Genomic DNA, 25445 nt, shown 5'->3' on the forward strand with positions numbered 1-25445 from the left:
AGCGTTCGCCGAAGGCGCAGTTCTGAGAAAGTACCTCCGGCGACGCAAGCATTAGCGTGTTCCTCTGAACCGACTTCTCGTGCCCTGCCTCCCCGCATGCTACGTCTGGCAACAAGAGCACGATTACGCAAGGGACGAGGAGGAGGAGGAGGAGGGGGGGGCGGCTCCAAGTGCTCGTTTATTCTTCTCCCTTTCTGAAGCCGTGCAACTAGTTACCCGGCTCGTGCCGTCGCCCCAAGGACGTCTGCGCCACGCCACCGGAAAACCAGTTGGCGCTCCCCGCGGGCGGGCAGTCCGGACTCGGCAGCCGGACAGTGCAGCCAACACAGCCGAGGGTCTTTGACTCTTTGTACCTTGCACTTTCGCTTTCCATCACTCGGATGCTTTGCCGCCGCCACCGATCGAGCCGAACACCCCTCGGCTTCTCTCTCTGCGTGTTGTGTTTGCATAGTGGCCGCGGGCGCGCTTACCTGAGAAGGGGGAGTCGCGAGGGCTCTTTGTGAGGCACGAGGCGGGTCGTCGGCGGCCAGTCTCCGCATGGTTGCATGTCTCTTTGGTTGCCTTCTTTTCCGCGGGAAATGATGCGCCAGTGGCGCCGTGCCCGGCTTCTTTGCAACTCGAGCGCGAGAAGTGTCCTCATCCATTGTGTGTTCGTTACGGCGCGTGGACAAAAGCGGACGGCGCGTGGCGTTAGTCCGGAGCCGTTCGCGACTTTATCGTCTCAGGTAGTTCTGTTCAGCACGGCCAAGGGCAACACTACTTCAGCGCTGTACTCTAGATACCCTGGGAGTTCGAAAACTGTAACTTCATTGAGGTGCCCAACCCTAAGTTCCGCCGGATAGTCAGTCCCTTTGTCTTCGCCGATGCAGGTACTAATCAACTTACACGTTCCGCGGACTAATCAACGTCCAGTGCAGCCAAACACCTCTGTAGTGAACCTCAGAAAGGCACTGCGTTATCTAGCGTATCGTGACATGTTCTTTCTAACGCTACCAGCTTCGGCTGTGCTGCACAGAACATGGTAAGACGCAGACCTTGTGCAGTTAGCGATTCAGCTGCCCTGTTCAGGTTCTACTTGGAAAAGGCGGAGAGTCCGAAACGCGATTAGGGAATTCTGCCTAATGGTGTGGGCAGTCCAGTCGAGCATGGAGCTTCTGGTGCGAACGTTGACACCGGCCAAGTCGTCTGGCCGGGTTGTATCATGGTTCGCTGGCGTCCTACGGCACAAATGTATCACTCGGCGGCAGTGACGCGAGGAAAGAGGTACGAGCGCAGTGAAGGTGCTTTCACCGCATCTAAGCTTTGTAACATTGCAGGTATATATGCAAGCTTGAAGCTTTGTAAGAGCCATGGGGAACTGTTGCCGTGTTTACTGTCGAATTCATTTGCACATCTGTTTTAGTGAGAAAGCACGACATCGTTAGCAAACCTGAAAAAGCCGATGGTTGTCTGGAGCCTCGCAGATACCTGCAAAAATAAATAAATCATTGCCGCGACGGGGTTTCGAACACGCGGCGGCGCGAACAGATCTGCTATGCTATGCTAACGCCAGAATTTTTTTTCTTTATTGCATGGAAATAATGCCGAAAAGAAAAGTCTAAGCACGCTTACGCCACAAAACGCCAGGCCACCATACCCCTGCATGACCCCTCCTTCCCAAACATCAAAAGTCTGGAAGGCACACACATGCATCCAGATAGTGGAGCCAGCTAGGCGGCTCTTGCAGGGCAGCATATACTACCCGCACCAAAGCGCATTGTTCACGAAATAGAGATTTCGACGACAGTGGTGATTCGGCGTGGCGGTCCATCATGCGGCTCTTCCGGAGACTAAATAGTCCCAGCAACATAAATAGATCATATGCCACAAGACAGTGTTTCTCCACAGGCAGAAAACGGATGCTGTAGGGTGTGATGTCAATGTCCTTCTTAATTGTTCGCTGTAATATGTTCCAGAAGAACACAGCGTCAATGCACAGACTAAAACAATGCCTCAACCGATCACGCCTCGAGTTAAACTACAGCACTCCCTCGCGCTGTGCATTGCACGTCGTCGTCTTCATCAACGTCCATCTGCACGCAAAAGTCGCGAAAGGAAAAGAAACGCGCATTACTGGCTCCCTGGGTCAGTGGACACCTAAGCTTGTGTAATTTCGAGTCGTGATGTGGACAGTGACTGCGCGTGTAGGTATAGGCGCGCGGGCCATGGCAGGTGATATGACTGTCAAAGTAGCGCCTGCAGTGTTTACTTCGAGTGCTGCTATCGTTTTTCGCATGTGTAATGCATGCAGTGGTCGTCATAAGCGGGCACAGGTCTCCTCATAAGACGGGTGGCGGAAAAGTTCACGGTAGGGCCCGTCCATGTCTTCTGGGCAGCAGGGAACAATATAGTGCAAAACTTGCGCCCTCCCCTCTCCCCCGCCCTTCTCATTTTGGCTCTCCTTGAAGCTACCGCAACAGACGCTTCCGCTATGGTCGGGTATCCCTAACTTCTGTTTTGTCTTCTTTGTTTTTCCGTGCGCAGTGGAGATGCGCTGCGAAGCGACCGCCATGACGGCCATCATCCAGGTGACGTCATCGTTCCGCGGCAGGGTCTACGCAGTGGGCCACCCCCACCAGTGCTTCTCGTCCTCCGTCACCGACACCGGTCACGTGGCCCTCACCGTACCCCTGCACGGGCGCCAGTGCGGCACCAAGAACCTGGTACGCGATGCACCAACACCGTCACAGCAGTCCGGGCAGAATTTCTTTAAGATGTTAATTTGTAAACCTCGCGAATGCAACGAACGAGTTTTGAGACACTAGACAGCAATAAAATAGGCGTACTTATTGCCATGTTAAGTAAGACCCTCTTTGAGAACGATAGTGGGGTAGAACTGCACTAGGCTTTACAAAGGAAAGTAACAAGCAGTATAGCTTTCCTCAGTAGCCGTAGGCTACGCTTGGGTGGATGCCACTGAGTAATCACTCCCTTATAACAACATCTGCAGCATGCATCTCCCATCTTTGTGTTTTCTTTATGCATTCTGTTTAAGCACAGGGCCGCAGAAAGTTATGGATACGATACGCAGTGTTTTTTGGTTCTCTCTTGCCCCCTACGTGGCTCCTTGAGTGCTGTGTGGCATCCTACGAGAAGTGTTAAGGCTCATCTTGAGCCTAATTTAGTGCAAGCTTTCTGAAGAGCAGGCTCTCTACACCCGTGTCTAATTTACTGCTTTCAGGGCAACGGGACTTTCTTAAACAGCATCGTCGTCCAGCACCACCCGTACGTACTGCAGAGCTCCGACCGCCGCATCGACATCTCGTGCGAGTACGAAGAAGTGGAGCGCAAGCTACGTGGAGGGAAGCAGGTTCTCGAAGGGTGAGCGTAATAATAATAATAATAATAATAATAATAATAATAATAATAATAATAATAATAATAATAATAATAATTGGTTTTTGGGGAAAGGAAATGGCGCAGTAATTGTCTCGCATATCTCGGCGGAGACCTGAACCGCGCCGTAAGGGAAGGGATAAAGGAGGGAGTGAAATAAGAAAGGAAGAAAGATGTGGCGTAGTGGAGGGATCCGGAATAATTTCGAACCCGCCGCTGTGGCTCACTGGTTAGGGCGCTCGACTACTGATCCGGAGTTCCCGGGTTCGAACCCGACCGCGGCGGCTGCGTTTTTATGAAGGAAAAACGCTAAAGCGCCCGTGTGCTGTGCGATGTCAGGGCACGTTAAAGATCCCCAGGTGGTCGAAATTATTCCGGAGCCCTCCACTACGGCACCTCTTCTTCCTTTCTTCTTTCATTCCCCCCTTTATCCCATACCTTACGGCGCGGTTCAGGTGTCCAACGATATATGAGACAGATACTGCGCCATTTCCTTTCCCCCAAAAAACCAATTATAAACCGTAAGGGAAGGGATAAAGGAGGGAGTAAAAGGAGAAAGGAAGAAAGAGGTGCCGTAGTGGAGGGATCAGGAATAATTTCGACCACCTGGGGATCTTTAACGTGCACTGACATCGCACAGCACACGGCGCCTTAGCGTTTTTCCTTGCGCTGTCTTCAAGGCGTGGCAGACACTAAGCCTCGAAATAGAAGGGTCATGGGGGCATTCCGGCATCGGCATTCTTGAAACTAACAGACATTTGTGGTAATGGGCTTCATGGCCGTCGGTATATTACATGCTGGTCGGTTGTGTGCACTTGGCGCAAGCAATGTGAAACTACTAGCGAGAGCTTTCTGCAGCTGCTTCCAAGAGCCCGAAGCGAAGGTGTTTTGACATCAGCGCGCATCCTATGAAAAGGACGCTACAAGTGTTAGTACCATATCTGATATTTTTGTTTTATAAACATTGGCTTAAGGCCGCCGTGATGGCTCAAGTGGTTATGGAACTCGGCTCCTGACCCGAAAGACGCGCGTTCGATTCCGGCCGCGGCCGTCGAATTTCGATGGAGGCGGAATTCTTGAGGCTCGTGTGCTGTGCAATGTCAGTGCATGTTGGTGGTCGAAATTTACAGAGCCCTACACTACGGCGTCCCTCATAGACTGAGTCACTTTGGGATGTTAATCCCCCATGAATCATAAACCATTAACTCTGCCACAACAGCCACAGTGTATCGTTTCTGGTCTTGGGTTATCTTGCAAGATGGATACTTTGTTCAAATGTTTTTTTTACGAATATAAGATCAATAATTAGGCAGCGGAGTTTAATTAACTTTCCAGAAGAATCGATTTCCGTTATGTCCGTTGAATAGAACTAAATATCAGGCATTTGGTTTGTTGTTTCAGCATAACTTAATTGTGCCCGTTTCGGTGGCTAAGTGAATAAGGTGGTGTGCATGCTAATTAGCACGCAGCTGCGGTGGTCGCATTGTGAACGAAGTGAAATCTAAAAAAAAACGCCTCTTCACTGAGATTTCAGTGAAAGATTCTTTATAAAAACTTGAAAATTCGGATGGCTCTCAAGAAATTAAGAAAAGCTAAGATAATAAGTTTCAGCCTCTGGTAAAACGGAATTGTTTTCAGATTCCAGAACTATAACAATTTTCGCGTTTTATTATGCTTGTTCACGACCAGACGAGTTTTCATCCAACTCTCGATTTGACAGTTAAACTATCCTAGGCATTCGAAATTCACCCGGAACCTTCCACTACGACGCCCCTCACGGCTCATTGTGTTTTCATGGCGAAAATAACGGCAACGGCAGATTAACTACAACGTGATTGACTAGATAACAGTCTGAAGTTAAGGTAGTTGGAGAATAGTAAACATGGCTGAAAACAGCACGTAAAAGCTGGACACGAAACAGAGTACACACGCAGTGATTTTTGTGTGTCGTCTCTTTCTTGTTCCATCTCTAGACGCTATTTTCTGTTATTTCATACTAACTAAAACAAGTAATAGGAACAACCGTCGAACTATGAATTTGCCAGTGCTCGCGACATCTTAGACATGGAAAGAAGAGCGACCGATCTTGGTCTGTATTATGGATCGCGGCAGCTAGCTGCGAATTACTTCATCGTTATTTGTCTCACTTTCGTGCATTGAAACTTCTCCGACTTTGCTGAGATCGCAAAATAATTCAATTCAGTTTTATTCACCGGACATTTTTGGTTGGTTTCCTGGATAAAAGCTGCTAACCCAGCTTGAGCAGGCCCAGGAAACCATATACAAGGCATAGTGTACAGCACGCGACTACTAATTAGAAACCATCAGTGAGTACAAAACATTTTAATGTAATAACTGGTGAGATACAAATAAAATACAATAAATTTAGCTGCTCATTGTTTTAGTGTACCCGTGTAGTGCATGAACATTTAAAAAATAAATAAATAATAACACCTTGTTCTTACATGCCCTGCATTTGGCTTCTTATTTTTCTAAATGAGTGACGTGCTAACAAAAGCGTCAGAAAATGCAACCGCAAGTTGCGTTGATAATTTTCCTGCTTGGTTATACGAGAATCGTGCATAAATTTATTCAGAAGAGCATATGTCTGTCTACTTGCTCTAAATTTTGTTTATAATCTGCGGTCGTAAATTTGTGGGAAAATTATGGCTCACGGCGCGTGTAAAATTATATGGTAGAACATCTAGGCCTGCATCTGTATTCCAGCCACTCATATTTATTGCTTGAAGCAAGGACGACAGCATGAACCGGTTTAAATAAATCTATTTTACGAGGCAAGTCGTTATTCGAAAGCGGCTTCCGGGGTAAAAGCAAAGTTGCTTGGTTAAAGCGCGTTTTAGAAGAAAAATAAAAAGCTAGCTGAATTACGGCGGCTGTGGTAGTTTTCCTGAAGTTTTGCGGCATGCTATATAATACCCCTGTCACGCGGGCACGTTCGATCCTCATTGAGCTCGATCTGCATCGAGATTTTCGAGCACGCTCGAAACATCCGGTGCTACACGGGCATTTTCAATGCTCATTGAGAAGTTTCCCTCATGTGTGTTAGGTGGCGCCAAATGTTCCGCCGACAGCCATAACATGGCGATGTCCGGTAACACTGTGCAGTCGGGGGCAGCGGCAGCCAAATCCGTAGCCAAATCGGTACATTGCGTATCTGCGCCAGGTTTTTGTGGCGCACCTCTGCTGCTGTGCGATGCAACCCAAGGGCCCGCAACGCCTCCGCGATTTCTGCATAGACTGCGGCGTTTCTCTTCTGGCGCCGCAAATTATTTAGGCGGTCCTGCCAGCAGTCGATGAGAGCGGCTGTCTCGCGCTCGCTCCACAGTTTCCGTGCTTACGAGCAGGAGGACGCCATCTTTGTTTACACTGACGGCGAAGCTTGGAGTGTGGTGTAGAGATTATTTTCAAATGTTTGCATATAAGCAGGCATAGTACCTGAAAAATGTTCTGTATTACATTTTAATCAATTACAACGACAACAATTGTGGTTTGGTTTCGTTAACTTGTGTTTATTTTTATAGCTTCATGAGAGCGAGAGTGTTTTCGATTGTGCTTGGAACCTCAAGTACTCTTGAGGAATCGGCATCGAGTCAAGCAGGATCGAACTCGATTGCGCTTGAAAGTGGCCGTGTGACAACCGTCGATCTGCATTGAGTTCGATGAGCATTGACTCAATGAGGATCGAAAGTGCCCGTGTGACAGGGGTATAAGAGCATCCTTCGATTGAAATGCGCACCTTTCTAAAGGGACGCCATCATACGCTTCTCAAATATTTTAGTACCAGGTTTAGTGCTTTGAACGTTTCATGTTTTCTGTTTTGCGGTGCCATCGACGCGGAGTTTCTTGGGGTCACAGTTTTTAACGCGGGGCAGTTGCTTAATCTCGTACCAGTAACCCCGCTGCTAACGTTGGGGTTGACGCCCACCGATTTTCATTAAGCCATTGCAGAACCGAGCGTTCAGCTTGCTCCGAACACGAGGCGAAGTGAGCTAATGTCATCTAAACCCACCAAAAACTGGGTCGCTATTCACGATTTCTTGCAGCGAGTTTCAACTTCAAAGAATGCACTGCGATTTGGGGTAGGGGCATAAAGGGAGGCGCGGAATATTGCGCCAGAAACACAGAATTTTTTTTTCTGGAACGCAGATTATAAACCCCTGACGCCGTACATCAGGTCTCATTACGCATGCCTTCCGCGCTTTGACGTGCAATTCTCCGGCCTGAGTTTCGAAACCTGGCTCCGTGCTAATGACTCCGAGCGCCATACCTCTAATGAAGACGAGCTCTTTCGCAACCTGTATCACCGAGAAAAGATGCATTTATGCAGCGAACAAAAGCTCTTTGGAAACGCTGCATGTTCAAGATTCATACCAGAGGAGGCTGCTTTGCCCTGCTGTAGAGGCCGAATAAATCACGATATTCATTTCCATTAGTGCGCAGTGTCGAGGGGAAAGCGTTTATCTCGTGATAAATTATGAGTTCAGCGAGAGTTATTTCTTGTACTTTGCTTCGAGCAACGAAATATTTCTCACAGAAGCAGTTAAAATGGGTTTACAGAGTTTTCTGCCCGAGAGAAATCAGCTTACCGAAGGAAGGCACTGCGCGCGCCCTCTTACGGGAACCAGCTTGGAAACCTGCACTCGCGGACGTCTCGAGGGAAATGTATTTGTTTTCATCTCGAATTCACTTACGTCGTTCTTGAAACAAATGTAAAGACGACAAACATTATCTGTTGCGTTAACTTTTTCGCTGAGAAGGCGCTGTATTTTGTCTCACATTCTATTCAAAGATTGCCCATTCCTGGATCCGACTCTCAGCCATGTGACCCGCCGCGGTGGCTCAGTGGTTAGGGCGCTCGGCTACTGATCCGGAGTTCCCGGGTTCGAACCCGACCGCGGCGGCTGCGTTTTCGTGGAGGAAAAACGCTAAGGCACCCGTGTGATGTGCGATGTCAGTGCACGTTAAAGATCCCTAGGTGGTCGAAATTATTCCGGAGCCCTCTACTACGGCACCTTCTTCCTTTCCTCTTTCACTCCCTGCCTTATCCCTTCCTTTACGGCGCGGTTCAGGTGTCCAACGATATATGAGACAGATACTGCGCGATTTCCTTTCCCCAAAAAACCAAATTATTATTATTATTATTCTCAGCCATGTTAACTTCGTGTATATATTAAGCTTGGGGGTGCACGCATATTTTTCGGCACAGTTGGACTCAGTTCTTTATTTGATCCTGTGAGTAGTCCATCGTTTAAATACAATTTTTTTTTTACAATGGGCTTCGGGATATTATTAGATTGAACCTCTATAGCCAACCTACAGTCTTAATCGTGTTCCAGAACTTAAGCAGAACATCGAAAATTCAGCTTAAAGAAGTGAAACTGTGTTCCAGATACAGAATGGAATGAAATATGTGGAACATGTTTCCCGTCAAGTAGTTACCGAAGTCCTTTGCAGAATACTGCACCACATATGCGCCTCTGGAAATGCTTTCCGCTTATATTGTAAAAGTTACGTGGAACTGTGTTTCGCACAAAGGACAAAAAGCAGATGTGTAAAATAAAGTGCGTTATTCATTTCCGACACCAGTCAAACTCATGCTTGCATATCTAGGAGTTCCTGGCCAAACAGCTTCACCAAACTCAAACGAGTTGCTTAATAATGCACCACACACTAATAACGAATGGGTAAAACAAGGCTGTTAGGGAGTAATTACTTATTAACTTCCACTTGAGGCGCAGCTATATGGCTAAAAAGGAGATAGAGCTTCACAGATAGAGGATTTTTTATGAAGTTTTTATTAGACTGTGGAGCTTCTGAAAAGTCAGTGTGCTTTTCCCATGCAGTTATATGGCGGCGCTCAAGTGAATGTTAATGAGCAAGTAAATAATAATAATAATAATAATAATAATAATAATAATAATAATAATAATAATAATAATAATAATAATAATAATAATAATAATAATAATTGTTTTGGGGGAAAGGAAATGGCGCAGTATCTGTCTCATATATCGTTGGACACCCGAACCGCGCCGTAAGGGAAGTGATAAAGGAGGGAGCGAAAGAAGAAAGGAAGAAAGCGGTGCCATAGTGGAGGGCTCCGGAATAATTTCGACCACCTGGGGATCTTTATAACGCGCACTGACATCGCTCAGCACACGGGTGCCTTAGCGTTTTTCCTCCATAAAAACGCAGCCGCCGCGGTCGGGTCCTAATTTTAATCTACTCGGCCTTGGTGGGTTCGGTTAAATACATTCGAGTAAGACAAGGTCAGCTCTTGCGCTAGTCACCAAAGTACTTCGCGAGTAGATTTATCTCTACTTCCCCGTCTGCGGATCCGCATCGCACGTCTGATAATGATAATAATAATGTTATTTATTGCTGTTTGTATTTTCATGTGTACATTTTTTACCACACCTAAATGTACTGTGCTTCTGGACGGGTTGGCTGGTAAGCGGGTATGTACCGGGCAAAGCATGTGTTATATAAAGAAGTAATCAGAACAAGATTCAACGCGGTCTCAAACATGATTTACTAACATTTGTAGCAAAAGCTGTCAACGAATGGGAACCAACGAAAAAAAAATACTTTCCGAATACAAAAGTCAACACAGGAAGGACACAAATGCGTAAGTTTAAGCAGGACTTATATAGCAATGATGAATGATTTTCTTTTCGATCGAAAGCAAGAACAATAATTAGTTTTACATGAAATACACTTCATGAAAGAAGAAAGCACCGATTCTTTAGCAACTTTTTCATCGCTTTGATGCTACTCAATTTCGCGCATTCCTTGGGTAATTTGTGTAAAAGATTTTTGTTAGTGCTCTTTCTTTCTTGAACGGTGTTCTGTATTCATTATTATAATATCGAGAGGTCAATATATCGTAAACATACAGTTGAGAAAATTTAACAGGGAGATTTTTTCATTATTTCTTCATGTGCCTCCTGTCGGTTTGTTCTACATACACTTTTACATATTCTGGAGAGAAGTTTGTTAATTTTTATTTGCCGGCTGAGTGAACAATTATCGCATACAGTTATACCGAATCGAAGAATGCTCTTTCCGAAAGACTGATATACCTTATAAACATGATTGCATATTTGCACCATCACGCATTCTTTGATGCTGTATCTGCTGTGTTGGCCGACGAGACAAGCGGGAGCCAAGTGCCATGGCACGAATCCCACTGGGTTTATTCAGCGGTCGCATTGTGTACAACGAAATGGAGCAACGCCCCTTCAACTTACCAATATGCACACACGTGGCCAGATGCGATACGATGCAGATGCGAAACGCTGGAACCTGCCGAATATCCCAGTAACAAGTTTTTACTTTGCCTTTTGATCATTCACTAAAAGGGGCTGTGGTCAGTGTTTCCTGCGCAATTGCAGGGACGTTTAACTAGAAAAAACAATGAAAATAAAAAAAAGGTTTTTGGGAAGGGAAATGGCGCAATAATTGTCTCACAACTCGGTGGACACCCCAACAGCCCCCTAAGGGAAGGGAGGCAGGTGGGAGTGAAAGAAGAAATAGAAAGAAAGAGGTGCCGCAGTCGAGGGCTCCGGAATAATTTCGACCACCTGGAGATCTTTTTTTTTAATTGGTTTTTGGGGAAAGGAAATGGCGCAGTATCTGTCTCATATATCGTTGGACACCTGAACCACGCCGTAAGGGAAGGGATAAAGGAGGGAGTGAAAGAAGGAAGGAAGAGGTGCCGTAGTGGAGGGCTCCGGAATAATTTCGACCACCTGGGGATCTTTAACGTGCACTGACATCGCACAGCACACGGGCGCCTTAGCGTTTTTCCTCCATAAAAACGCAGCCGCCGCGGTCGGGTTCGAACCCGGGAACTCCGGATCAGTAGTCGAGCGCCCTAACCACTGAGCCACCGCGGCGGGGCGGAGGTCTTTAACGCGCACTGACATCGCACAGGACACGGGCGCCTTTTGAGTTTCGCCTCCATCGAAACGCGGCCGCCGTTGTAGGATTCGAACTTGGGAACCCCGGCTCAGTAGCCGAGCGCGTTGACAGTCTTGCATCGTTTATGGTTGAATGCTCGTTTGTAGTTTTTCTTGTTCTTCGTTAAACTGGGCCTTAGGGGGTTTATGTCTCCTTTTGTGGCATCTACATTTCTCGCAGCGTTTGCAGTCTTGCATCGTGTAGGGTTAAATGCACGTTTATAATTTTTGAAGCGAAAAGCTTCACTACGCTAGTCAACACCGCGCTTCGCGCGAGCCGGCGTATGTCAAAGCACGAGTGATGTCACGCAAGGCGCAGGTGGCCGCCGCCGACTCCGTAGCCTGTTTCACTCTCTCTCTCACTCACTAGTCACTACTACACATGTGCCACTAGTAGAGCCGAGCCACAGGTGTCCCGCCGCTGCGCAGCGCCGCGCCTTCCTCAAAGTCCAACTTTCAATTTTCAGTTTTCTCTTTCTTCTTTCCCTCCCTTCTTTATCCCTTCCTTTACGGCGCGGTTCGGATGTCCTCCGAGATATGCGAGGCGGTTACTGTGCTATTTCCTTTCCTCAAAAACCAAACAAGTGAGCCGATGGCGTTCATAGAGTTCATTGGCGTTGACAACTTTACAAAGGCTGTTCATTTTCACGAAAGGAAAGGCTCACAACCAGCTCCGTGGGTCAGTGGAGACCTCAATCTCGCTTTCATGTACGTGGCGTTGCTGTCCAACTGCAAAAACCTGCTTTGGTTGTGTTCCGCACACTGGATAGGCAGCGCGCCCTCCCTGCCACCCTGGAAGGTGTCATACAGTTAATGGTTGATCGCGAGAGATTGATCACCAAATGAACGCTGCGGCCTAGCTGTTGCTGCAGAGCCGCATGTCAGCCACAACGGTGTCAGCGTTAATGCATTGTGACTGAACATCGTACAGGAGCACACAGAAGATCAATGTTAGAAGTAAAAAAAGGAGTTCTCATATTAGGCTGACTCATTTCACAGACAGGAGCGACATGTTGAAATGCAAGCGTACGAGTAACCGCTGAACAGGTAATGAGGCTCCATTTTGTAACGAGTACATCGCTAATCATAGGGCTTCTGTGTCATCGTCAAAGGAGGGATAAAACAACAAAACAAGCATAAGAAAGTCGATACGGCAAAACTAAGCCTCTTGTGAACACATTTATTGAAAATGGCGACCTCTTATTTTTTGCAAAGTGTAACATCCTTTCGGCCAGCATATACTGTGCCATGCTTAATAATTCTTTTCGCGTGTTCCGCTATCAATTATAAAGTAATTTCATGTCCGTATTCTCGAGAGTGCGGGACGAAACCAAGTGGGTGCCCTGAAACGAGCTCCAATGAAGTGGATGTTCCGAGCCAGCTGCCTGATTAATACAGCGCCGTCATAACTTGCATCCGTTTCAATAAGCCTGTTTCTACGTGTAAGCTCGCGCACTTGTTTCTGCCTTTCTTTTTCAATTTCCTTGCTTATTTTTTTTCCTTTCTTGCGCATGTATAATCACGTGTCATAAACACAGAAACAAACATTCAGAAATTATATTTCTGAAGTTGATTTTTTTTTGTGCGTGCACACCGCATTTCTAATATTCCTGCTGCCTGCGCTTTATTCGAGAAAATGTACCCGAAGATGGCAGGGGTAATCGAGCGTTCGCTAGGCCCCCCGTTCGAGCCATATTCTCCCTACTTTTATTTTGCGTTCTTCTTAGCGACTTTTCGGGGTTCATTTTCGTGGTGGCACAATCCAGGTTTTATATTCAGAAACGAGTTCACGACGCGTACTTTTTTTTCTCTCTCCCCCCCCCCCCCCCCCCAAAGTGTCTTCAAACGTCTTCGCCACAGTGGAGAAATTTTCATTTCCCAGCAGCATCCACGCGTACGTTTTGAATCCGGAATAAATGATAAATAAGTGGAAGGAACCAGCTGCGGAGGATTTGCCATTACGGAGACGGCGGAATAAGGAGTTTAAAGATGACGGCACCGAGGATGCGTCCAATAACAACAAGGACATGTTTTTTTGGAACGTGCATAGAACGGATAGGAAAAAAAAGTCCTTGTTTTAATTGGAATTCTCCTTGGTTTTCTACAGCTCTATCCGCTAGTTTTCAGTGTTCGTTGAATCATAATAATAATAATAATTGGTTTTGGGGGGAAAGGAAATGGCGCAATATCTGTCTCATATATTCGTTGGACACCTGTACCGCGCCGTAAGGGAAGGGGTAAAGGAGGGAGTGAAAGAAGAAAGGAACAAAGAGGTGCCGTAGTGGAGGGCTCCGGAATAATTTCGACCACCTGGGGATCTTTAACGTGCACTGACATCGCACAGCACACGGGCGCCTTAGCGTTTTTCCTCCATAAAAACGCAGCCGCCGCGGTCGGGTTCGAACCCGGGAACTCCGGACCAGTAGTCGAGCGCCCTAACCACTGAGCCACCGCGGCGGGGCATCACTCAAGTCGTTTTTTTTGTTGCGCCTTTCTTTAATAAAACCTGTCTAGCCGCCAAGATGCCCAACTGCAGAGTTTAAACTCCTACACTGTAGTTGTGGAAGCGACTTTTAAACGCAGGCGGGATTACTTTTGTAGCGATAGCTACACTACGCCTCTTCATCGACCCTTCAGCGTGGCGCCACTTGAGCTTCGTGGCGACGCCGTTGGTCACGTGATCGGTCACGTTGGTTGATCACGTGGTGCTGCCTTTGGTCACGTTTGTTGGTCACGTGGTGTGGAGCAGCTGCTGCTGCTGCCGGCGGCGCGGCGCGCAACAGCTGCCACAGCTGTGGGCATGCGCTGTGTCAAGTGGGACGAAGATGAAGAGGGAACGCCCGGCGAAACGGAGCAGCGAAACACTGACTTCGCAATTCGACTGAGCGAGTTCCACTCAGCCAGCTGTAGCTATCGCATCACTCCAGGTTTAACCAGAGCTAAACCAAAGCCATTTTTTTTCAATGATTTGTCCCCGCCGCGGTGGCTCAGTGGTTAGGGCGCTGGACTACTGATCCGGAGTTCCCGGGTTCGAACCCGACCGCGGCGGCTGCGTTTTTGTGGAGGAAAAACGCTAAGGCGCCCGTGTGCTGTGCGATGTCAGTGCACGTTAGATCCCCAGGTGGTCGAAATTATTCCGGAGCCCTCCACTACGGCACCTCTCTCTTTCTTTCTTCTTTCACTCCCTCCTTTACCCTTCCCTTACGGCGCGGTTCAGGTGTCCATCGATATATGAGACAGATACCGCGCCATTTCCTTTCCCTCCAAAACCAATTATATATATTTCGATGATTTGTGTCGGAAATAGCTCCACGCGTCCCTCACAACAGCAACGAAATAACCAGCTATATCTTTGGCACGTTCTAAAGGCATTCTAAATACTCTTAGGGGCTTTCGGAGCTGTACGTATAGTAAGTACATCGGTAAAATTGTAGCAAGGGCATTGACGTTCACAAAATAACTATTCCGAGCTTTTATAAGGAGATGTATTTGCTCCAATGTAGAGTTTACACGAACTCGACAGAGGTCGGGTTGAGTCCCCTTTTCGAAGGAAAGAGTAAACATGCAGAGGAAAAGTGAAGAGTAGGGGTCGCGCTTTTCCTCCTCACAACCTGTTGTTTATCTTTAATAACAGACTCGACCCGTGCTTTGTCAAGTTCATGTAAACGCTGCAGTTGGCCGAGACGTCGCCTTGTCGCTCTCCCGGTAGTACTCCAGGGTAGAGTCACGAGAAAACTTAACCACTTGACTCTACTCCAACGTACTGGACGACCGCCTCCAATGATGCTTGTTCTTGCGTCTTTTCCATCTCCTCAAAATGTCTCTTGATTAGAGACATGACATTAGCAGTGACTCCCCACTCCAAATTATGCACCAATCCTTTGCCTAGAATATTTCTCGCTTATCTCCTTGCCTCCTCCAACCTGGTGCCTTAGTCTCATAATTTGGAATTACCAAGCGGCTGTAGAGTACTTTATGCAGTCTTTTTCGCTTAGGCAATATTTGGTCGAGTAAATGCAATTTTATGCTGTTTGCTACGTTGTATAAATAAAAAAAGCGCTGAATGCGACTGCTCAAGAAGTGCGGATTCTCTGACGTGGCCGGAGTTTGCATTAAACAATACATAAAGCAAATGTTTGCATAGCAATGTAACAGCACCGAGTAGATAAAATGGTAGCCATGATCCTTTCAGCGCGTGCCTAAGTTTTAAAACTTCCGGTACCGCGGCACTTCGCGCGCCAGTGCATAATTTCCTTTCGGTCAACAAATCACACAAAAACTCCCTATTGTTTTCGTGAAAGACTCGCGCTGTTGCTGCGACTGCCAGGCCTTCGGTTTTAATAATTGTTTTTTTTTTGGGGGGGGGAAGGAAATGGCGCAGTATCTGTCTCATATATCGTTGGACACCTGAACCGCGCCGTAAGGGAAGGGATAAGGGAGGGAGTGAAAGAAGAAAGGAAGAAGAGGTGCCGTAGTGGAGGGCTCCGGAATAAGGCCTTCGGTGAATTCACATCTCTGTCCTCCAGCGACTCAATTAAGGGTCCTTAAGTGACGACGAATAAAACAAGAGAGACAGTTCAGCAGCACGAAGCCGCGGACAAAGTCACAAAGAGAGAGCCCCTGCCTACACTACTGTAATTAATATAACTTCCGGTCCATTTGCGAGTGGTCCTTTCAATCGAAGCCGATTCCGTGGACGAGGGCTGCGGACCGTACAGTTACTGCGCACATATTACGAGAGTGAGGAGGGTGCGGAGAGGTCTTTCTTTAATCGCTCGCGGGATTTCCCCTAATTCTTGAGCTTCGACGCGTACGTAGGACTAGGTCTCTTCGTTATGGCAGTTTTCGGGCAAAAAAAAGAAATCAATGACCAAATTTTGCTCTGAAACACTGGGATCTATTCAGCCCAAATTCGAACGTTCGCGCTAGAGCACACGGGTACCTGGGTCCCCCGAATGCTGCTGCCTAGACTTAGAAGGAAAACGAGAGAAAAAAAATAAGCCGTAAAGAAGGAAGCTAGGAACATTGAAGCTGTGTATCAGAGAAACTCCAAGCTTGAAAGTATAGCGGACGCCGGCGGCATGTCGACGTAAAGAGGCAGGAGAGGAACGGGATGGAAAAAGAAATAAAAGGCAAAGGGGAAGTCTTTGGAATAATCTTATGGCCGGCGAGCTAATTACCATACTGACGAGCCTTTGAGTGCGACAGAAATTACAAAACGAAATTGGGACGCGGGGAAGGGGGAGGCAGTGACGGCTAATGAGATACATTAGGCTTTTCCTGCTGAGCCGATCCGAAGCCTTGTCAGCGTCGTGAATGGCATTAGGAGGTAACGGGGAGGGGGAAATGCGGGAGGACTGGGGAGAGCGCTTGAATGCACGAGGGGCAGCGTTTTTGGGAAGAGGTTAAGGGAAAAGAGGGCTCCCGAACGCACGTCGTTTCGCTCAGGTGTGAGGCACGGGCGTACGTAAGGGTAAAAAGAAAGAAAGAAAAAGGATAAAATGAATCCATTTGTCATGGCAGCGGAAGACAGGCATCTTGCGTTTGCGCACAGAGAGGAAGAAGGATTACGACAGAGAAGTGAGGGTCGACTGTTTTTCCTTGGGGGGGGGGGGGGGGGGGGGGGTGCGGGATTCTTGACTACGCCGTAAACGGAAATCGAGCTTGTCGAGTATTACCTGCCGCGGTGGCTCAGTGGTTAGGGCGCTCGACAACTGATCCGGAGTTCCCGGGTTCGAACCCAACCGCGGCGGCTGCGTTTTTATGGAGGAAAAACGCTAAGGCGCCCGTGTGCTGTGCGATGTCAGTGCACGTTAAAGATCCCCAGGTGGTCGAAATTATTCCGGAGCCCTCCACTACGGCACCTCTCTCTTCCTTTCTTCTTTCACTCCCTCCTTCATCCCTTCCCTTACGGCGCGGTTCAGGTGTCCAACGATATATGAGACAGATACTGCGTCATTTCCTTTCCCCAAAAACCAATTACTTGTCGAGTAGCAAACGCCAGGGAAACGTTCCGTGCTTGTTGTTATTGCAGCGCTAGCTTAATTCGAGTATAAGCACAGCGTCAGGAAACGCTCTCCCTGGTACGCAAGCCAAAGGTAAAATGTGTATTCGACGGTTAGACACTTCTCCATTCTGCCTGCTATCCTTTATTTCCGCTGCCCCAGCTCAGGTGCTTCAGTATCGATGGCAGATGCCGGGGCTAGCAAGAATCTTTTCCTTCCTTTTTACTACTATTTTTAATAAAACCACTACTTAGACAAGGGAAAGCGCTTTACGTTTAGAAGCTACGAGCGTGGGTTTGGGTTCGAGGGGCTGCGGACGAAAGTTTGCCGCCAGAGACGATATTTGGTGCTCTTGGTGCGCAGTAGTTCGCAATGACATAAAAGCCCAATTTTGTGGCTCTATTAAACTGGACCACTTCATTTCATTTATTTCATCCTTAAAGGCCCGAAGGCATTACATGAGGAGGGGCTTACAAATGGGTTTGTGTAAATGCACTCATGATGAAAACATAGGCACAATGAACGTAACACTGGAACTGTAAACACTAAAAAACACTAAAAAAAGAGGATCAAGCGGTTACAAAATGATAAGCAAAAAAAGAAAAAAAAGGAGAAAAGAAAAGAGAAAGCACAAAAATACAAGGAAAAAATGCAGGAAAAAGTAAGGGCAAGTTCACGTGTTCAGAAAATGACTAGTGAGTTTCGCGCGCAATGCTTTGCGATCGTTGCATGAAACTACGTCGTTTGACACGGCATTCCAATGGGTTATTGCGTCAGGAAAAAAAGAACTGCTCATTGCTAAAGTACGGCTCGTGATGCTGGCTATGGGGTGGCTGTGGCTGAGGCGAATGGAAGTTCGGATTGGCGGTTTCAGCAGGGGGTGCTTTGACGTTGGGTGGTAAAAAAAGCTGTGTAGTAGGCAAAGGCGTGAAATAATGCGTTAGTTGCTACAGTTGCTTCAGGCGCACTGGAATTTAAAACCCGCTCAATGAAACTGAAAAACATTCTTTGCCATACATCCCTGAGGTTCACTTTGCACGTGACATCAGTGTGTGTGACGGGCAGCCATTTTTAAGAAAACATGTTTGCCTCGTGATAGCCTTAGCTGCTTACGTGTGCCGTATGAAAGATGGTAGAAGTAAAAGGCAATGATTAGTTTGGTTGACGTAGGCTAGAGAGTAGTTAAACCAGGAAGCAAAGCAAGCAAGTATGATACTTGATGAGCTTTACTTGTTAGGCGATGGCTGCCACCAGGATAGAAAGTAAAGCCAGTGATCATCTGTGGTGGCGGTAATAGACCTATCCCTCGCGCTACCTTCGTGTCAAGAAATTTAAGGAAGCGTATTTATGCAAAGTAACTAATAAGTTTTTAGAGTATAATGTCGTTCTTGGGCTATACGTATACTCTAAAAAAATATAGCGAAATATACCAAATCCCTTCAGCCAAAGTGCGCACCGTAGCACGCCGGAGCGAACCACACCACTGTCCAAGTGCTGAACGCAGGAACGTAGAATTAAGTGTAGCACTCTGGCATGCATTTGCTTCTCCAAACGAGATGCGTAATTTTGAGATGCGGAAGAACACTTATTATGCGCGTCATGGTCCCAAAAATTTCCTTCATTTTCCTTTATCATTCTTACGAATGCGAATTTATGCTCGCGCGTAGAAACCGAGATGTGTAACAGCTGGAATTCGGAATAGGTGCCGTAGTGGAGGGCTCCGGAATAATTTCGACCACCTGGGGATCTTTAACGTCCACTGACATCGCACAAAAACGCTAAGACGCCCGTGTGCTGTGCGATGTCAGTGCACGTTAAAGATCCACAGGTGGTCGAAATTATCCCGGAGCCCTCCACTACGGCACCACTTTCTTCCTTTCTTCTTTCACTCCCTCCTTTATTCCTTCCCTTACGGCGCGGTTCAGGTGTCCAACGATATATGAGACAGATACTACGCCATTTCCTTTCCCCCCAAAACCAATTATTATCATTATTGGAATTCGGAAAGTTACATACGACACGCTAACTAAGGATCAGTAAACGCATGGGGCGACTATCGGTTGTGACCTCTGGAGTTGTGCGCGAGGTCAGAAGCAAATTCCGTCCACAAAAGAAGGAAGTCACGGCGTCCCATTTCCCGACTCAACCACCGAACAACGCTGAATACTCATCGGTCGGCAATCTAGGCATCAGTTCAAAGAGCGCATTGGACATCGCGTAGCATACGCTGGCGGAGAGAGCTACTGTCCCCCTAAAAAAACAAAAAAAAATTCAAAAACGAAAACAACACGTTCCCGCGCTTTTGAACCGGACCCCCGCACTCAAGCGGAGCTTCGCCCCATCGCGGGGAATACGAATACTTTCTGCTCAACCGAGACGTATAGAAAGCAAGGACAGAATAGCATATGGGGGGGGGGGGGGGGGCGGAGGTGAGGGACGCGTCTAATGATGGGCTTCTCCAGAACACAGCCGGGCGGGTCGCTGAGCGTCGCTCGCGTAGCTTGCACGCTGAGCGGGCGGGCTCGAAATGATTACAGCGGCGGCAACAATCCCAGCGGAGGGGGGGAGGCTATAGAAAGCAGCCACGATATGCCGGATGTTTGTAGCCGTTTGCGCTGCTGCTGTTGGCGCTGTTCTTGCTTCTGGCCCTGAGGCGTGAGTCGAAGCTGGTGGGGCTTCTCGCTACACCCTCCGGGTGCTTCTCGGCGTTGGTCCGCTTTTTGCTACGCTGGCTCCCTCTGCCGTGTATACCTTGTTCTTTTGATGTACGTACATTGCACCACTGCTGGCTTTCTCGTTTTTGTTTCATTTCCCAGCGCACGTCAAGGACAGGTCGCTCGACCGTGTACGGGTGGTGGTAGATTGTAGTATATAACATGCATGCTTGACTGCGGGTTTGCCTCTGTCGTGCTTTATTCCGCGTTTTATCGCGGGCCTTTATGAGAAACCATTTGGAAGCGTAGGAAATGCTTATGGAGCCGTGTCAGGCACCTTGACAGCTGGAAAGAGGGGGGGGGGGGGTACTATTATGGACGGTGCTGGCTGTTGGCTTAGATGCGGGCGTCAGCTGTCGCGAATAGGGCCCTTACGCGTTTGCGGGAATGGCGCTTTTTTTTACCTTCGCAATGTAGCGAAGGAAAGAAAGCCCAGTGCACGTTTACCATTTCATGCGAGGAACGCCGGCATGCAGCCCCGAGGCGTGCTATGTCGTGCAGTCACGGTCGCCCTCTGTTGTGAGTTGTTTGTACTGTGTGTGTGTGAGAGGCTTGAATCGGTGGAACTAATGGGCGATGAATGCTAGACGTTAGGGTAGAAGACTGCGTCAGATAGGCACATGCGTAGCGTATCGGGAGATGTGCTCTGTGCGGAAGGTAAAGGAAAAGAAGAAAAAAAGGCACCAAAGAACCACATGGAATGGTGCGGAACGCCAACGAAAGATATTTCGCGAAGCGACTTTTCAGCGACATCTTTTCATAAACAGGCCATTAATGAGTTTTACATGTAGTGACACTTTGTAGTTGTACACGCTCCCGTAGTCAGGGTACCGCTAGTAGAACGTCAGGTGACAAAGTAGCAGACGTTCCATACCCAAACATTCGTGAGCTACGCGATCGAATTCAAGCGCGAAAACTGGTAAGCGTTACTTACCTGATGTGGAGCGTGACATCGTTTTGTGATGAGCTATTGAATATATAAGACGAAAACAGTAATAACGAGTGCGGTTTTTATGCACAATTTTCGCAGCTGTTCGTTTAAGCGAGGAGGAACTGGGTCTGGTAATTGCGCTGGAAACAAGGACACCACGCCAATTTCCGACACGCTATGTCTTTCCCATAATATAAGTAGAAGATACATTCATGCGAAAGTGGTGTTACATTCTGTTAGTGGTTTACATTCTAAATATGCATCTTGGATACGAGGAAAGCCGTATACAGGTTTTTGCGGTCTACTTTTGACCGCACGGATGCCTTCAACGTGCACGGAAGGGACTGGCGTTGTATATTTTCACTTCCATCTTACTGTACCCGCCTTTGTGGAGTTCGAACCTGGACTTGAATCTTAGCGGCAGGACGCCATAACCACTGAATCATCGCAGCGGTCAATCCGTTAAACTGCGTCCGCATAGAGATGGTCTGTTTCAGCGTGTCTGATTTTTCGTGGACAGCCATTTTCGAGATGCTGCCGATCTTCACTTAGCTTTGGGCCATTGGAAGCTCATGACAAGCTATTCTCAAATGGTGCATAATAATAATTGGTTTTTTTGGGGAAAGGAAATGGCGCAGTATCTGTCTCATATATCGTTGGACACCTGAACCGCGCCGTAAGGGAAGGAATAAGAGAGGGAGTGAAAGAAGAAAGGAAGAATTAGGTGCCGTAGTGGAGGGCTCCGGAATAATTTCGACCACCTGGGGATCTTTAACGTGCACTGACATCGCACAGCACACGGGCGCCTTAGCGTTTTGTGCTGTGCGATGTCAGTGCACGTTAAAGATCCCCAGGTGGTCGAAATTATTCCGGAGCCCTCCACTACGGCACCTAATTCTTCCTTTCTTCTTTCACTCCCTCTCTTATCCCTTCCCTTACGGCGCGGTTCAGGTGTCCAACGATATATGAGACAGAATGGTGCATGTCAGATAACGATTATTGCCGCTGAAAATAAAGGCCGACCACCATTAAGCATGCTGTAATGATTCGTATTTTAGTGATTGCGCAGATTTCTCCTCACGCAGTACTCCTTCCCGGGGTCTGCGCGAGTGATTAAATAAAACTCCCTACGTTCCCTTTTCCTCATACTTCAGTCAGGAGTTTTCGCTCATGCACTTGCATGTCGATAACTAGGTTTATCGAACAACTTAAGCACAGTCTCGCAAACTTCGCTTTTTTGATGATTCTTCCTGTCACAATTTTGAAACATTTGCCTCACTTAATGGCCATGTCTTCTTATAGTAACGTTATTAGCGAAGTTTAGGCTGGCTTTCCGGCGTGGCAGCTTTTTTTTCTCTTTATTTATTCCGCCGTTTTCTTAATCAGCCTCCTTCTCTCCTTTCTTACTTGTCTTTTAGGGATCTGCAGAGCTTGACGCAAGTCATCACGGGGCTGGCACCGACGCCACCTGTTCGGCTGAGGGTTGTGAACAGTTCCGGAGATGAAGTTGCTGGAGTCGATCTTGGTGAACCGCTCTATCTCAAGGTCGATATGGAGGATGAATGTGAGTAGTCCACGTTTGAATACAAGGGAGTGTTCGTTCATTCATTCATTAATTCATTCAATCAATCAATCAATCAATCAATCAATCAATCAATCAATCAATCAATCAATCAATCAATCAATCAAACGAACCAGTTAATTAATTGTTAGTTACATAATGAATTATTCTGATACCTTTTTACTTTGTTGTAGGGTCCGTTGTATGATGCTGATTCATAAGGAAACGAGCTAGATGTGTGCGTAATGAAAACTTCCAAGCAGTGCCGTTATGCAGAAATATGATATGAACAAGAAAAAAACACAAAAAAGGATCAACAAGTGCGGTGTAGTTGGCGGATGTGCATCATCATCATAATATGCGGATGAAATGTATCTAGCGCATGCAGTCACTTAGTCAGTGATCAGTTTTATGAGCACTTTGTGAGAGCTCTCAGCATTTCGCCCTGACAATGAGAGTTTCTGTTCTAAGGCTTCTGTGGCGTACATGTTCTGATATAAAAAAGCGATATGTGAAAGCAGTTGGCCTCAACTAGTTTTCATTCCCTATAATGCTGATGGGCAAGATTCTAAGATGAAATTATGTACTTGAGGTTAAGAATTTGGGTCGCGGGCCCCATTCGGTGGCTCTGGTGCAGTGATATGTATGCATCAGTGATACCCCCCCGCGCGGTCGTAGAATTCGTAGTAGTAATTGGTAATTGGTTTTCTGGGGAAAAGAAATGGCGCAGTATCTGTCTCATATATCGTTGGACACCTGAACCGCGCCGTAAGGGAAGGGATAAAGGAGGGAGTGAAAGAAGAAAGAAAGAATGAGGTCCCGTAGTGGAGGGCTCCGGAATAATTTCGACCACCTGGGGATCTTTAACGTGCACTGACATCGCACAGCCCACGGACGCCTTAGCGTTTTTCCTCCATAAAGACGCAGCCGCCGCGGTCGGATTCGAACCCGGGAACTTCGGATTAGTAGTCGAGCACCCTAACCACTGAGCCACCGCGGCGGGTGTAGAATTCGGTGAACGAGGAACCGTAACATACTCAAACCTGCTGTCATTTTCCCCAGGAGGGAATAGTTGTGTGGCGTTGTTTGGTGCTATTTGCCTGCATGTGCTTCTGACGGAGTCTACAGAAAGGACCTCAGTTTTAGGCGTCAGATTCGTTTGTTCTAACTTAGCTATACGTGTAGTTGCTGTGCTGCTGAAGACAATTGATATTCTAATCCATAGATCGAAGTGTGTCTGAATATATTGTGTCAGAGCACGTGGGAAACATGCTGGAAACTCTTGGGCTGCATGTTACTAAAGCAGCTCATGGAAAAATACGGACGCTGCAAACAGGAGGTTACATGAGCAAGTCAGACAACCTGAGCTTTGCACTCTGTTCTTAGGTGCCGATGGATATGCACGAAAACGAATCTTGCAGAAAAAATTTCCCGGGTTCGAACCCGACCGCGGCGGCTGCGTTTTTATGGAGGAAAAACGCTAAGGCGCCCGTGTGCTGTGCGATGTCAGTGCACGTTAAAGATCCCCAGGTGGTCGAAATTATTCCGGAGCCCTCCACTACGGCACCTATCTCTTCCTTTTTTCTTTCACTCCCTCCTTTATCCCTTCCCTTATGGCGCGGTTCAGGTGTCCAACGATATATGAGACAGATACTGCGCCATTTCCTTTCCCTCAAAAACCAATTATTAGTATTATTATTAAAGGAAATATGAAAACAAAAGTGGAAGCGATTGAAAATCTACGATTCCTCGAGTCTTTGCTGGAACCGCCCTGTAGCCTGTTTTTGAGACAATGGCCAAAGCTGACCCAGATAGCAGAGAGGAGTGTTCAATGCACGCGCTTTTGATCTTAATTCTTTTTCCTCGCTCGAGGTAAAGGCGGGAAAGATAAAATCAGGAAAACGGTCCACCCGCTGCTGTGATGCTGGATAGCTTCATTCGGCTTAAAATAAAATTCTGAACGCCAACCCACGGCGGAAACAACATATGCCAAGGGCATACTCCGCGCTGGCCAGGCGACGCGAGAACGATAAATTCTCTGCGCGCGCTATACCAATTCAATATAATAATTTACTAAATATAAAAAAAGAAAGAAGAATAAAGGAAAAGGGAGGGAACCAACCAAGCCGAACTCCAAATCGCGTTGGAAAAGCAGACCGCTCGGCCGTCTCTGGAGGATTGTGCAGCGGCGGGGCACTCTGGAAATATGCGAAATATGCGAACAATATCCCCGAATTTGGCGTGTTGCTTTCGTGTATTGTTTTTTTTTATGGAGTGGGTTTTCCAGTGTTGCCTCTTCTGGACCCTTGAGTGGTAAAGAGGGCGTCGAGATTTTGTTATTTTAAAGTAGCGTGAGAATTTCTGCGAAGGCTTTCTCTGGTGTACATCTGTTGAGTGGTATGTTGCAGAACAATTTGTTATTCGCGTTTATTTATTTTTTTCAGTGCAGCAGTTAGGCTCTTGTGTTTTGATTCTATTACTTTTGCGAGGAAACTGAGAAGATTTGCTGTTTCTCATTTTTTATTTATATCTATTAACTATACAGGTTTTCAGTTTTCTGAAGAAAGCTTTTCTGATCCTCTAACGCCACTGTTTGTGAAAATATATCATGTCTTGGCTATTTTTATTGAATAAAAAAAAAACTGAATCACTTTTGTTTTCGTCCTAGCGTAAGGATAGGGTCATCGATAAGGTGCTATCCTTACCTCAGCCCAGCAGTGACCCAGTCATGTTCCACCATTTCATAAACTACGCAAAATTGATGGTTAGTTTGCTAATACTGCGCTGGCCGCCAAGATTTTTAAGAAAGTTGCAAAAGTTCATCCCCGATTACCAAACTGCGAACGGCCTCGAGGAGGATACCAATTTTAAATATTA

General features: G+C 47.1%; 1 protein-coding gene and 1 non-coding gene across 2 annotated transcripts in view; both read left to right on the forward strand.

Moving 5' to 3' along the window:
* Positions 1 to 25445, forward strand: part of LOC144111267 (uncharacterized) — a 242809-nt gene that overhangs the window by 194908 nt on the left and 22456 nt on the right. The window contains exons 8-10 of the mRNA XM_077644496.1: positions 2524 to 2702; positions 3221 to 3360; positions 22426 to 22571. Of these exons, the coding sequence (XP_077500622.1) occupies positions 2524 to 2702; positions 3221 to 3360; positions 22426 to 22571 (465 nt within the window). The remainder of the gene's footprint in view (positions 1 to 2523; positions 2703 to 3220; positions 3361 to 22425; positions 22572 to 25445) is intronic.
* TRNAS-ACU (transfer RNA serine (anticodon ACU)) lies at positions 14334 to 14405 on the forward strand. The gene has a single exon. It is a non-coding gene; the product is annotated as a tRNA-Ser (tRNA).

Source organism: Amblyomma americanum, chromosome 11 (genome assembly GCF_052857255.1).
Source record: "Amblyomma americanum isolate KBUSLIRL-KWMA chromosome 11, ASM5285725v1, whole genome shotgun sequence".
Taxonomy (NCBI): domain Eukaryota; kingdom Metazoa; phylum Arthropoda; class Arachnida; order Ixodida; family Ixodidae; genus Amblyomma; species Amblyomma americanum.